General features: G+C 40.0%; 1 protein-coding gene across 4 annotated transcripts in view; it reads left to right on the top strand.

The window, feature by feature from the left end:
- ARNT2 (aryl hydrocarbon receptor nuclear translocator 2) overlaps nt 1-15,031 on the top strand; it is a 95,080-nt gene that overhangs the window by 20,547 nt on the left and 59,502 nt on the right. For 2 of the 4 annotated variants that reach the window (XM_058811179.1, XM_058811180.1), the window contains exons 2-4: nt 4,063-4,174; nt 9,799-9,846; nt 12,837-12,881. In XM_058811179.1, the coding sequence (XP_058667162.1) occupies nt 4,063-4,174; nt 9,799-9,846; nt 12,837-12,881 (205 nt within the window). The remainder of the gene's footprint in view (nt 1-4,062; nt 4,175-9,798; nt 9,847-12,836; nt 12,882-15,031) is intronic. The other 2 variants (XM_058811181.1, XM_058811182.1) reach the window with 1 other exon arrangement.

The raw sequence follows: 15,031 nt of genomic DNA, 5'->3' as shown, positions 1-15,031 counted from the left end.
TCTAACCTCCAAATGAAATACTCCATGCATTTTTTCAGCAAAAAAATTATTTCTATTTGACACTAAGAAACGCCTTTTAAAGATTATGAAGCAATTTGTTCAGAACTCTGCCTTGATAATTACAGATGATTCTCATGAATGTTCAGCTTGACCTTGTTTCACTTCCTGAGAATTATGTTTGTGCTTTAATTTTGAGTAAAGTAAGCAACACTTGTTTTATTTCCATTGACAGAAGGGAAGTCCACTCTTTGAAAATTCAGTCTCAGAAAGAGAACACCTTGTTTCCCAACACTTGTTGCTGATGAAACACTTCTGTGAGCATCAGTGTTAATGTGTATCTGGACATGGGTTTAGATAAGCCTGAGAACATGATCTTTATGATTGTTGACTCAGCATAGCTTTTTTGTTGTTTTTGTTTGTTTGTTTTATATATCTGTAACCAACTTGATGCTGCAGGTCTGGGCTTCCATACTAATTTATGCTCCAACAAAGTGACTGAGACTGCCCTAAATTTATGTGACTCTAAAGAATTGTGAGCTACTCTTAAGACTTTCTTATGATATTTTTTCTTTTGGTCTGTGTCTGATGTGTGCTCCTTTTTTTTGTTTTGTTTATGCTAATAGGCTTCTTGGAATGCTTCTCTACCACAGTATTTCTGTCTTGAGACTCCAGTTTATGAGTGCCATTTTTTCTTCTCTCTCTTGTTTTCTTCCCAGAGCATACATAGACAGGTAACTTCACAGATGTTTAGTCAGAGAAGCAGCTGATGGTTCCATCAGATTTTGCTTTTGGCTCTGCCTTCCCAGGTTGGCTCTTGTTTTTGAGATAAGATGTCAACGTTTTTACTTTTCTCACCAGCCATATTTTATAAATGTAAAAATATCATCAAGATCTGCTTCGTTTTTTATATTCTCATGAATGAGTAGAGCTGAAAGTAATTTGGGAAGCAGTTCAGATCCATTCCTTCTTCTATCCATATGTTCTTTCAGCCTTCAGCTCTTGTGAGTTAAGTTCTTCCAGCCACGATCTGTTGTTTACATTTCTGCACAGCCATCCAGCTTAGAGTTCCTGACACGCAGCTGAGCACTGAGATCACTTTGTCATCTGTGTCCCTGGAGTCCTGTGGTGTCACTGCTGGAACACCAGGGTAGTGTGTGAGGAGCTCCACTGCTGCCCTGGTGTGCCAGATTCAGGGTGTTCCCTGCTCCATGGTGCCATTCCCTTGGAGTTGCTTTCTTTGCTATGTGGCTTAACAGAGACCAAAGCCTCTTGGCTTCTCCATCAGCACAACTCTTCATTCTCTTGTATCAGGAGAGAGAGCCTGGAAAGCTGACTGCTTTTCTCAGCAGTGTATGTGCACCTCGAGCACCTCCTGAGAGCTGCAGTAGCTCTCACCGTGGGTGATGTCTCTGACATGGGAGGCTCTGAAAAGGAAGGGTAAATTGGGTGTCTTACACACTGCTACATGTGCAGATCTGTCACATCTTCAGTACAGTGCTGCAGAATGGAAAGTCCTGTGATTTGAAGGGCTTGAGCCTTTCCTCCCTCTTAGCTGAGCTTTCATGCGGATGAGTGCCAATGATGAATTTTTTTTTCTTCTTGTGCTCATATCTTGGAAATGGAAACTTTTTAAGACCTCTTTCTAGGGCACAGTCAACTTGGTTTCATTCTCCCAGACTGTGAAGACATATCTGAAGGCTGATTTATCTAAGAAGTTATTTTCTTTGATGTGCAGTTCTCTAGAATAAAGATAACTACACAGTAATTCTTCAGCTTATAGGAAGATAGACACAGGATCTGTTTGTTCTTTTACGTGTTTTTCTCTGTTGTTTCTTTCACGTGTTTTTGGACACTGGCATAACTGAACCCCTGATTTGGCCATTCCTTTTACCTTTTTTCCCCTCTTTAAAAGAAGTACACCGTTCAGTTTGTCCTTTGTACTTGAATCTTGATAGCTGCCCTTGCCCTCTTATATTTTCATACATGTATGGCTGAAAATAAGTGCAGAAAAACAACTCATTCTGCCTATCTACAACTACATAAATTGGACAATGATCAAAACTGTCTGTCTAGGTCTCCCTGACTTGTCAGGGGTGAGAGCAAGGGCTCTACAGAGAGAGATTTGCTCAGCCTGTTTTGGATGCACCTCTAAGCATGGAATGCATAAAGGAGAGCAAGGGGCCTTTGTTTCCTTTTTGTGGTGAGCTATAAAGTTACCTTAAACAATTAGTTTGGGCTTTTGGATGCAACCCTTGGTGTGTTTTTTCATCATCTTTGGTTTAGATTGAGGAAAATGAGGTTTCTCATCACAGTACAGTATTGTTCTTACTCTTAAAATATTGCTAAGAAATTGTCTTACAGTTACTACTTGAAGAAAATCTGATCTCCTTGATGATCTATACTGAAATGTGTTTCTGAGTGACAGGGACACTTTGCAGGTAGATTTATTGTGGTTTTTACCATCTGCTTTAATAAATGAGTGAGCACAGCATGTCAGAATGCCCTTCGGTTCTACCCATGAGAGATGAGTTAGAATGTTCTGAGTGAATTATGGGCATTAGGCAGCTAAGGGTACTTATTCTGGAAATAGTGATTTACCAGTTGTTTGCATGCTGATGCTTTTATTTGTCTGCAGATATGCTAATGTGCATAAATGTTGTGTTTCCACATAGCTGCAGCTTTAGCCATTGTGGAACTTTGTGGTGTGGGGGCATAGGCAGCAGTTTCAGTGTTTGGCCTTGCAGACTTTGTTAAAAAATATTGGATTGCTCTGTTGCTTTTTAGTTGAAAAGGAGTTAATAAAACTAAATGTACTAGAAGAAATCCATGAAATCAGTGAACAGATAAAATGTTATTATTTGAAATGCATGGTGTTGTATAATGGATGTGTATAAAGTGTGGCAGAGATGGAAGTGCTCTCCAGACATAATGAAAGAACATGGATTCCTGTTTCCATAATTGAAGTTATTTCATACTTATCTGTTGGGGAAAAAATAGCAGGATTTTTTAAACAGATTTGCTTTCCATTAGTAATTATATTTAGCTGTAGCTCCAGATACCTTGCCAAGTTGTTTTTTTTTTTTAAGTTGGAAGGAAGATGCATTTTCTTTCAAGATAATTAAATGTTTTGACTGTAGATTTTTCCTCCAGAGTGAATAAAGTATATGTGCATTAGAAAAAAGTTTTAATTGCTCATATAGTTTATAAGAGTTATAAAGAGGAAAAACATTCTTAATCCCATGCTTAATATGGGATAGAAGAAAAGGGTATAAATACGTTATATTCCACTTTTCTTTTTTGAAGTGTAATGAACTATTATTAATAGACTTTGGAAGTACTTGCCATTAGAAGTCTGAATACTATTGCATAAGGTGAGCTTTTGCAGTTTCTCACATCAGAGTTTTGAGGTTTGATTAAACTTGTGGCTGTACCTCGAGCCCTGGCAGAGGGATGAATATCAGCCTGGATTTTGGGCTCAATTCTGCTCTGCAAGACACACACAGAAATGCAGGAAGCCTTTGAACTCTTCCAAGTTCAGTCTGGCCCTCTGAATGCCTCCAGAATATAAATAATAAAAACCAGTATCACCTGATAATTCTTTGCTCTCAGCTCTTGGCCTCTCTGGCAAACTGAGTTTTTGAATTTTTATTTTTTTTGGTACCCTGGCACTATAATCCACAGCATCATTTCCCTTGGGGATTCAGCTCTGCATTTCTGTGCAAGGCTTTAACTATTGTAGAAGGTTGTTGCCCTTCATCTGACAGCCTCTTAGAGACTTAAAATGAGAACCATCAGGTCAGTGGAATTACAGAGATACCTACCTGCAATTCTCTCTGTCTCCCAGGCACTATAATGTCTGTTGACCTAGCTGGGCTTTTCGTAAAGGATCTGTGAATCTGCCGGGCATTAGTAGGAGAGCTTTACTTTTCCTTAGAAATGAAAAGGAAAGCTTTCTCTGTTTGTTTTGGGAAGGGCCTGTCTGTAATGTTATCAGCAGAGGTTTCTCTGAAGGTAATGCATTAAGGGATTTCCCCCACCTCTTCCCCTACCTGTGCCTTGCAGAAATGGCCTCAGATATTCCTGGCTCGGTGGCCTTGCCAGTGGCTCCCATGGCGAGTGGACAAGTGAGGATGGCAGGATCCATGCCTTCCAGAGGAGGAAAGCGTCGCTCTGGGTAAGCCATAAGCCATCTCCTTTTTTTCAGGTCTGAAATGGGAAATTACCTGCATTAGAAAACTCAAAATGCACCTGAATACATGTGTGTGTTTATTATGTAATGTTATATTTATGTAAGATGCATTATGACATTAGCCACTGATGTTTTGTTTTTCTCTTCAATGCATCTGTTCTTCCTGCAAGATCAAACTTGCTGATAAGCATATGGCTTGTTGTTTGGCTTGTTTCAGAAGATTTTCAGGTTTGGCAAAGCATCCAGAAAGGAATTTGGATCCTGTGGCTGTTGTAGATATAATGAATGCATATTGCCTATACCTGTTTAATCTCACAGTGATTTATCAAGTGAAAAAAGGTAGCAAGATTGCACATGAAGACTTCCTCAACTTCATCTGAAGGTTACACTTGGAAGCTCTTAAAGACAGGCCTGTTAAAGATATTTTCTTTATAGTTCGAGGTACAGAGATAGCATGAGAGCTCACTCTTCAGAGATTGTGGACAGCAATATTCTAGGTCTTGCTGGAAGCAGCCCAGTCTTCTTCTGGGGGAAGGGCCTGTATCAAATTCAGCCCTTACACAAGCTTCAGGGCTCTGCTAAAGAAGATTTGTTTTATCTAGCATCAGAGGCTGATGTGGTGTAGGGGTAGTTGCCCACATCAAATTGTAATAGAAATTCTCTGTGTTAGGAGAAAAGTGTAGCAAGAGCTTGAGAACAGAAAACTACTCTCTAGTATTAATAACTCCCTCCTGTTTTTATCAAAGGTTGGTCACAAATAGTAATGGTTTTTGGATGATGCTTTCTCAGAGATAACTGATCTGAGAGTCTCTTCAAAAGAGATTGATTAGTTTTATGTTTAGTCCTAAATCAGACAGTGGTGGGGCTTAGCAGGATCAACAGTGAGTGAAATCTTCCCTGGTGAGCACCTAAGGAGGACATTATTCCTTGCAAGAGCTGCTCTAGGGATTGTTCACCAAGGTATGTTGCCAGCTCTGTGTGTCTGCTCCAGCAACAGTGCTGGAGTCCCAGTCTTGGAGTGAATTAACAAGGGGGAAGGTTGACCTTGCCTCGAATGCAGAGTGAGGTTGGTGTGATGGAACACTCTGGATGGTTGTTCTGAGGGATGTTCCTTTGGGCAGAAGAGTTTGAATATCTCCCCCCACTGAGTGCCCTTTTTATGCTGAGCTAACTGTATGAAACTGGTTTGAGAAACTCCTAAAATCTCTTTGACAGGTATCACATTTTTATTTTCAAGCTGCTGAATGAGAAAACCTTTTTAAACTTGCACTCAAAAGAAAAGACAAAGCATTAACATCTTTTCATTGCTACCTAACATAGATAAGGTTTTGTACTTGAGTTGCAGGATATTTGATCTCTTCTTTGATCATAAACCATGTCAGCTCTGAATATCGGTTTGCAATTTACTGTTGCAAGGTTTGATGCTGCTGACTGTGAAATATTCTGATATTAAATACTGACTTGATATTAATTGAAATGCTTTATCTGTTGCATTTTAAGTATTGTCATCTATTTGTGAGAAGGTGAAGTGAGGGGAGGGTGGGAGGAACATAAAATCAAATTATTTTAAATGTCTTTAACATGTTAATTCACTGAGTAAATTAGTATAGATTCACTTTTTTACCTGGATCATGTTATTTCATCTGTGCACCATAGCTCTGAACTAATTGCCTTTCTCTAAGCCTGAGCTGAGAGTGCTTTTTTTTTTTATTTTTTTTGTAATATTTTTTTACTGTTCCCTCCTGTGTTTATTCAGCCCTTGAGGGAAAGGATGCCTGCTGTGTCTAATTCCTCTGAGCTTCTTTTTGAACAAAGTTGCAACTAACACTTGTTCCTTTGGCTGCTGTTCTGGTGATACATCTTGGTACACCCCAGTCCTTGGGCATTGTAGGAGTGTTCTGTGTCAAACATAAAGGAGTGGAGCAAGCATACGCAGCCAGCTTTCCCAGTTTTGGTTATCTCTGAAAATTGTTTCTTTTTTCATAATTGCTGAGGCAAGCTGGCAGAATAATTGCTGTGTGGACTTGAATGTAGATCAGTTTAAACTCATTGGCTGTCCAGAAAGTGTTTCTGCCGTGTCGGCATTTGGCTTCATTGACAGCTTGGAAAAATATTTTTCCTTTCTATAAATTATACCAGCTACTTCACAGAAAAAAGTGACAGCATAAGATAATGCACTGCAGTGGTCAGTGACTATCTTATACTAATGCACCCTCAGTTCTTTATTTAATGTGGTTTTAATTGAGGCTTCGCTGTATTAGAGGATAAGGGGCTCTTTCACCTTCCTGGGCTGTCTGTACTTGGACAGGGAGGGTTGGGGTTTTTTGGATGAGCTGGTTTCAGTTGCATTGGTTTTGTTTTGGTTCATGGTGTAGTCTTGCCTTTTCTCTGAACCAAAACTATTAAAATCTGGGGAAAAGAGACCTCACTCCACCATTCTACCCCTCAATTTTGTGCAGAATAAAAGGCTGTAATACAGATCCCCATCTGCTTCTCAGCTGCATTTGCTCCTGACCATTCCTGCCTGCCTTCTCCATGCACTGTGTAATCATGGCAAGCATCTTTTGACATTTCTTGGGAATTTTACATAGTAATTGTGTTGCAGTGTTGCAATCCTCTTGCAAGTCAATTTTTTTAACCTGCACAGGTCGACCTTGTTGGAGGCATTTTGGTTTGTAGGGTGTTTTTTATGAAAATGTTTCTAATTGAGAATAATTAATTTTTTAAAGTATTTTTATTGCTCTATTTATGGTAGCCACACATCTTCTAAGGAAAATACATTTTAATAAGTACTTCATGCATCAGGCCTTTTCACGATTGATGTGAACAGTATGAAAGAGGAAAACAAGATTTATGCTGTCTCTTCAAAACAAAAGAGCATAGTGCAGCTCTTTTTTAAAGCCTCTTTTTAATGGGAATTTTAAATGAAGATAAAAGATAGTCTTTCTGAATCTTCTGAAATGATGTCATTTGTCTTCTGGGAGGCTGCTTCTACTGTTTTGCTAATGTGCAGTATATTCTATCTAAACAGAAGTTCTTATCTGTCAGGGTATGAGGAGGCTGATGGAATATTATTTTTACGTGTTCTGCTGTGTTCTGCTAAAGGTTACAACTGATTCACTGCCTTTCCTTCTGCCTTGCTGTAAAGCACAGTGGATCAGACAGGACACTGGAATCAATGACTTTATATCTGAGGGGTTTTTTAATGTTTCAAAGAGTTTTTTTCACTTTGCACAGTGAAATTAGGAAATGTGTTATTAACCAAGCTGGAACAGAGATACATTTGCTGTTGCATTTTTTAAAGTGTTGATATTTTATGTGAAATTTATGTTCAATTTTTTTATGAAATAAAGGGTTTGGGTAGTTTAACAAAGCAAAGTCATTATTTAAAGACTTAGTCTGGTGCAGACTGGTGTTATACCTCATGCATTCAGATTCTGCTGTGATGAGCCCACTATAAATGTGGGAGGTGTTACCTGAGGATATTAACCCCTCAAGAATCTCCTAAAGGGAGAAGCTGATATCCAACCATCTAAATAAATAGGTGTGTTAGTGGCCCTCACTGCCTCAGAGGTGGTGATACAGTGCAGGTAGCAGGATCAAGCCTTAAGCTGTTATCATCATCTCTAATTCCCTGCATTGTATTCCAGTAATAATAAACTAGATTAAATGCAGTACAGCTAATATTTGATTTTGGGGAAAACTCATCCCTTAGCACTCAGCTGGAGTATTTGGCTGGAAGCTAAATAAATCATAGAATCATATCCACCAAGGCATGTGATCTCAGTGTACTGGAGAGGAAGGAAAAGAGTAACAAAATTAATCTGTCCCAGATTAAAGCAGTGTCTCATAAAATCCCTGAAGAAAAGGCTTTCCCCCACAGGTGTATAATTTTTTCCTGCAGTCCTTTTCCCCCAGTTTGAAACTGGGTGTTTCTCTCAGATGTGTTTCAGCTGCCAGTGAAACCCAGGTAAGGGTGTGATGCTTTTGTGAGAGCCATCCCAGTGCTGCCCTCCCCTTGTAAACAAGCAGCTCTCCTTAACATTGACCTCTGCATTTTCAGCGCAGGTAGAAACATTCCAATTCCTATAAATGGGAAGGTTTTTCTGGAATGTCACATTATTGCATGTGGGGAGGAAGCAGGTAGGTGAGAGGAGACCCTGGGCTATACCACATGTGTAAATGTTAAATTTCTGGGAGTGCTGCAAGGGAATCAAGGGGGATTCAGGCTGCTGGTGCCACATTTGGGGTGCCAGCAGCAGCTGGGTCCTGGCTTAGCTGCAGCCCTGTGGCAGAGCTGAGGCCACTGGGGGTCAGTGCTGTTCTGCATGAGGCAGCTGAGGGATCATCACGGACCTTGGAACCGGATTTGGTGCTAATTAGGTGAGCAAAGATGTAATTTATAGTGAAAACGGCGATTGCATCAAAGCTAAGCAAGTTAAATACACAGCTTTTCTTAAAGCTCTTTGGGGAAAATGGTTTTCTCTTTGCTTCCTCCAGAAATGAATAATCACTGTTACCATCTGGAAAATATTATTGTAGCTTTTCTAGTGCCATGTCCAATTCCTGTGCTGACTTGCTGCCCTCATTCCATTTGTACAGAGGTTGCTGTGACTCAGACACATCTTTTATGGGCCAGAGTCTCTTGGTTGTCAGAATTTAAGAAGGAAGAATTCAGAAGAATTTAAGAGGGTAGTGCCTGACTGGCACTTCTCTATGCTAATGTTTTAGACTGTTTTTGCATCTTTGTTCCCACACTCTGGACATACAAATCTCAATTTGTCATTGGTAGAAATCATTTTAATACTGAGATAAATATCATTGTCACTTTGAAGTGTTTTTGCCCTTAATAGGACTTATACCTGTTAATATGAACAGTATTAGAGACATGGAATCTCTAGTTGTATGAAGTTTTACTACACTGAAAGGATGGAAAGCTTAGAGAGTTAAAGAAATCTGAAAAAATGTTTGCAAAACAAAACTATAATTTCCTGTCTACACAAATTAAGAGTGATTGATCAACGTCTGTATATTATACTAATGTACTTTTTATTAAAATAAATAAACTAATATCATTGTATATTATAGTTTTATATCAACTGGACTGTCTAATGGCAGAGTTAAGTCTTTATATTTGGGGATATAAATATTTATCCACCTTTTTTTAGAGGTATAGAAATGTCTAAAATGCTTTGTAAATTATATTATTGTATAACTGTAGTGATAATGTCTATGATACACTCACTCTGCCTAATACAGGAATCTTATTTAGATGTCTAAATCAGGAAGATAATCTTCCTAGTCTGTTTGTGTAAGAAGTGAAGAAACAGGTTTCTGCTTTTTGTGGTTCCTTGGAGGAGCCAAACTGGCAGGCTGGGATTTGGCCCAAGGAAGAACTCAGCTCTTCCACAGCCTTGAGAATTTCTGGAACACAAATCAGCTGATGAGCTGCTTCTAGGTCCTGGAGGGGATGAGCAAGACTGGAATCCTCAGCCCTCAACACCTCCAGGCAAAACACAAATCTAACAACACTGAGAACACCTGGCTTGAATGTTCTTGCCACCATTGCCAACGCCTTGATTGCTGATTTGGAAATCTTGCTTTTACAGAATGGACTTCGATGATGAAGATGGGGAAGGGCCCAGCAAATTTTCAAGGTGAGCATTTACAAAAGAGTTGACCAAATCACTGATTTCTTTCAGTGGGGAAAGACAGCTGTCTCATTACTGATGTTTGAAAATCAATATAAACACAGGTGAAGAACTTGCCAACAGCTCAACCCAAATATTAGTTACTCTTTTTATCAGCTTCCTCTGAAAATCAGGCATTTTGGCAGAAACCTGCCTGATGTAGTTATTGGCTTATAAAGCTGACAGCCTGTGTGTCACAATTTCACTCTGGAGCTATATCAAATGAGAAAACTTGTGATTTTTAGCGTATTATTTCAACTGCTGTAGATGGACTTTGGTTATTTGACATTGCTGAAGTTGTCTTTTGGCCACTGAAAAGGAAATTTCATTTCTAATTTATTTCAGATGTTAATTGCTTATTAAGATGATTTGACAGATCGTAGAGGTGGATTGTTTTTTAAAGTTAGTGAACTTTACATTATGTACCTGAATTAGGTGTAACTGAATAGTAAAAATTGACAAAAAAATGTTAATTCACATGGAATATTCAAAGCTAGAAATAAACAGTAAAGCCTCATTGCCATTTTTTCACTTTTCCTTTTTTTTCCTGGTCACACTGTTTGCATTTTTTTATTAGAAACCAAGCAGCTGCACTGAGGGGTGTAGATACTTTGAGGCCTGTGGGTAACTGCTGATTATCCAAATTGTAATTGCAGCTCTGTAGCAGCAGCCATGTTGCAGCACAGCTGTCACTGTAGGGTTTAACAGGGTCATTCCAGTCTGAAAGAGAAGTGTGCTGAACATCCACTGTGACACCATATCATCATTTACTGGACAAGACCAGCAGTGCTTTTGTTTGGTTGATGTCATTTATAGAACCAGTCCCTGTGTTAAAACTGGTGATTTGAGGGCTTGGTCCTAATATTTGGTAGAAGACACGTGTTAAGGGAGCAACATTTGTGAGGAATGGGAGCTGATTTGTGCCTGCACAAGCATCAGGGTTTCTGGGCACATTGATACCCATGTGTTGGTCCTTCCCCATTCTGGTTTTGGCCTTTCAAAATTTGGTGGTGGGTTGAGCCAATAATTCCATTGCTTTTAATGGAGAGGTATGCTGTGCTGTGCTTAGACTCAGTTGGTTTTTGATGTCAGATCAAAATCTAAGTCTTAAATTCTGCGTAGACCCCAGATTGTTCTGTTTTTAGAGTACAGAAGAAGCATGCAGAGACACCCAGGGCTACATTCAGACATCCTCTTCAAGTTGTTCCCTTCTCCAGATTGCTCACATGACCTAGCTTGTTTCAGTCAAAATTATTTAGTTGTCAAAGAGCTGCTGTTTAAATGTTGAGGCTAACCCAGCTGGCTTTGACTGAAGTGCCTGAAGGAGCACTTGTGCAGAGGTCAGCTGGGAGGCTGGAAGGGAAAACCAGTAGTTGGAGGCAAAAACATGCTCAGTTATTGCAGAGCAGGATGAGTGGCCAAGGGCCAGGCTGGTGGGAGCACAGGAGCAGTGCTGTCAGCACAGTGCCCCATGGCAGCTGGCACACACTGCTGCTGCTCAGGGCTTCCAGCTCAGCTCAGGTATCCCTGCATGACACCCCACCTCACACAGAGCCTGTGCATGTGCTTCCCCTGTAATGTGCCCATTCCTCATTCAATTGGGCTTTTTGCTGAAAATTTCTTGGCCTCAGTCTGTTCTCCAGGCAGAGTCAAGGGGAATAGAGTGGTGCTGTCACTTGAATGTTCTGAGGGTGCTGGTGTTGAACACAGCATAAAGAAATACAGCTCAAGATTTGCTTAAGCTTTGTCTTCACTGTTTGAGTGAGGAACTGGCATAGGTGGATTCCCTAAAATTAGTTTTAATTCATTTCAGACAGAAAAAAAGTAAAATTTTATTATTGATTTGTTAGAAGAGGAAAGCATGCTTATTTAGGCTGTATTACTTTTTTAGCTAATACATAGGACCTTCATAGGCTGTCTGTTGTAACAAATTACATAATTTTGGAGAGGTGTAATGTTAATAAAATTCTCATTGAACTGTTCTTGAACAGTTATAGTCTTCACTTCTAGAAAAGCCATTACCTTATTTTTGTGTTTTCCAAAACATACATTTTGTGTTTTGGAAATCACAGTTTCATTTCAAACAAATGAGTCTTTCCATAACTATGCTAGCAAAATTCAATTTCAAATGATTAGTGCATTTTTAGCAAAGAGAAAGAAGAGCAGCATGTTGTTTTTTACTGAAATGTCACATTGCTGCCTCTTTGGGACAATGCTTCAGAAACAGTGAAGCTTTAGTCCCACAGGACAAAAGTCCCATTGGTCTGGGTTTCCTCCATAAAGGTGCTACTCAAACACCACACATACCTGCCTGGGCATCCAACTTCTCTTGATTTGAGTAGGAGTGAGGTACCTGTTTACTTCTAGGGAATTAAGCCAGTTTAAATTTCACTTCTGTTTACCCAGCAGTTTCACCTGCCTGCCTGCCTGTTGCCAGCCTCCAGGACAGTCAGTGCAGTGTCTGTACCTACAGAAGTTTTTCCCTTATATAAGGCATCACCCTTGAGCCGTGTCTCTGCCCTCCTGTGTTATCTGTGGACCATCAGTGCCCTCTGCTGAATGGAGGGAGCTGTGGTTGCAAGCTGGAACAGATACAGCCCCTTCACTTCCAGCACAGCAATGAATATTTCATGGCCTGCTGTGGATAAAAGCTCACTGGTGTTTTCTGTACTGGTGCTGCTTGTTAAGTTTCCCAAGAAATCAGTGTATGTCAAAGTGTTTGCTTAAATCCACTGAAAATGTGTCTTCTATGTTTTTAAATATACAAATGAAGTTTCTGGATTGGCATGGCTTGGATCAGGCTCTGTGTTTTCTTTGCTGTATCATTCTCATTCCCTTGTTTTTCTTGCTGTTACTTGTAATGGTTTGCAGTTGTGAATTTTTTTGCTTTCTGCTGTATGTTGGCTATCACACAATGCATAACCCCTGCTGATTGATGTACTATCTTTTGTTTCTAGGTATGATGGTGATCAAATCACTGGTGATAAGGAAAAGTTTGCAAGGTAGGCGTGTCCTATAGAGCTCTTCTGCTGAGAGAAAAGAGGGGGATGTTCGTGTCCAAAAAATCTCAGTACGTGTGCCTTAGCTTAGAGAGATGGTTACTCTGTTTTAGGTGGGATGATGATCAAAGTAGTGCTAAACCAGAAGGGAAAGGTAGGAAAAAGAGAAGTCAAATATGGTTTTCCCCCATTTTTCTTTTATATGATGCTGTTCATACTGATCTTCTGGCTGTTCCAAAACTGCTTGAATACAAACCCATAGTGGTTTTGGATCAGCTCCCCTGTATCACAAAATTTAATGTCCCTTCATAATTTCTGTATAAAAACAAAGTTAGAAATGGCAGAATTAGGACATCATTCTGTATAAGTTTGTAAATGCCAGGACTCTTAGGACACACACACTTTGGAAGAGAAGCACAGCCCCTCTTTTTCTTTTAAGGCTTTAAATTTGAACTTGTTTCAGGAAACTTTTGGGGTATTGTCTGCTTGAACATTTCCACAGCCAGTAGATTAACTTGCTATTACTTTCTAGCTTTTAAGATCATAAATGAAGTGGACTATTGGGATACTCCTTTTCTCTCAGGAAGTTTTAGAGTCTCTTCGTTTAGTCTCTATAATGGTTGTTTTCAGTGTCCAGAAGTACTAAAATACTTGAGTGGTAGACAATGTATTATGTACCTATAAGTGTGAAATGTATGTTGAATCTGTCTGTTCTTTGTCTCTCTCTCTTTTTTTTCTTAACCGCCGCTTCTGTGAAAATGCTGAACATAGAGCAAGCTTTCATCATGTAAAAATGCTTTTATCTTCCCTGTGTCCATATTTATCTGCATGTACCAGCTGGCATGTACACACGTGTGCTCTGTGTACATGTGCAGTGTCACACCAGCTGTGTGTGACCCAGCTCCCCCTGTTCCCTCCTACACCTGTGCAGACCCACACAGGGACTGTTCCTCAGCCAGGTGAAATGAAAGGTTCACTATTACAGTGTCCTGGACAGTGAGACCTCAGGCAAGGCTTGGCTGTAATTTACTGAGCATAGCTGGATTTTCTGCGTATCACACAGTAAGCATAGGAATAATAATTGTGCATGTAGCCCTAACAAGTGTTGTTTCTGCAGACTGTGCCTCATGCATGTAACACCTGTATGTGCAGGGGCAGGATACCCAAAGCAGGGCAAGCACTTGCGTTCCTCTATTTCAGGAAGCAGCATACAATTCTTTCCTGCGTTTTAAGAAAAGGCTTAATTCCAGAGAGTATCCAAAAAGTGTGCCAGGCCTAGCTTCTGCTTTCATGTCAGCCTTCACAACAGTCAGCTCCAAAGATTGTTGCAGTTTCTTTTAATGTTGTGTTATCACATCAGTCAATGCTGGTGGACTCTCCAAGTGATCACCTGTCACATCTTGTTGGATCAGCCAGCGATCCCACAAGACAATGCCATGCACAGCTCATTGAAATCAGTGGAAGATGCTGCTTTGACAACTGAAGCATCATCTACCTGTCGTGTACTTGTATTTAGCTGCCACCTGACAGGTACAGTATGAGAATAAAGAGTGCTGGGCACTGAAGTATTCTAGGTCCATTTGGACCATTTCAGATGTATATATTGGTGTGATTCCTTAATGCTGATCAAGCAGTGGTGATTTCCAGAATGGGAAAACTGAACTCTGAGATGTTTATTTCTGAAAGATTCTGGTGGGTGTCCATTTGGGGATTTCTCAAATTTGACTCACCACCTCAGCCATATGATTGCTCTAAAGGATGAGAACATTGCAGCCTAGCCCAACTTGGGGCAGCATCAAGTACTGTCATTGTTGCTTCACTGCTGTGCTAAATTGTTCCTGAACATAAATTCTGGTCTATGTCTGACAAGCCAGATGTTTACTTGCTGTCTTTCGTACTTATTTTATTTATTTATTGGGATTTTTTTTTTTTTTTTGGTATGTACTGTTATCCCATATATGGTCCCAGTGCTGCAGTCTGATCCTGCAGGCATGTAGTGACTCCCTGCAGGGATGTGGGGTGTTCCAAACAGCATTGTTTGGCACCTGTGTTGTCACTGAGTGGGCTTTTTTCATAAGTCAGTGCTGACATTTCCTGCTGACCTGATCCAGTTGTTAGTGAGAGGTTTCCTCTAAAGGACACCTTTTATGAGA

This window comes from Ammospiza caudacuta, chromosome 10 (assembly GCF_027887145.1).
Source record: "Ammospiza caudacuta isolate bAmmCau1 chromosome 10, bAmmCau1.pri, whole genome shotgun sequence".
NCBI classification, from domain to species: domain Eukaryota; kingdom Metazoa; phylum Chordata; class Aves; order Passeriformes; family Passerellidae; genus Ammospiza; species Ammospiza caudacuta.
The sequence above is the reverse complement of the archived record's forward strand: the minus strand, read 5'-3'. Positions and strand labels throughout refer to the sequence as shown.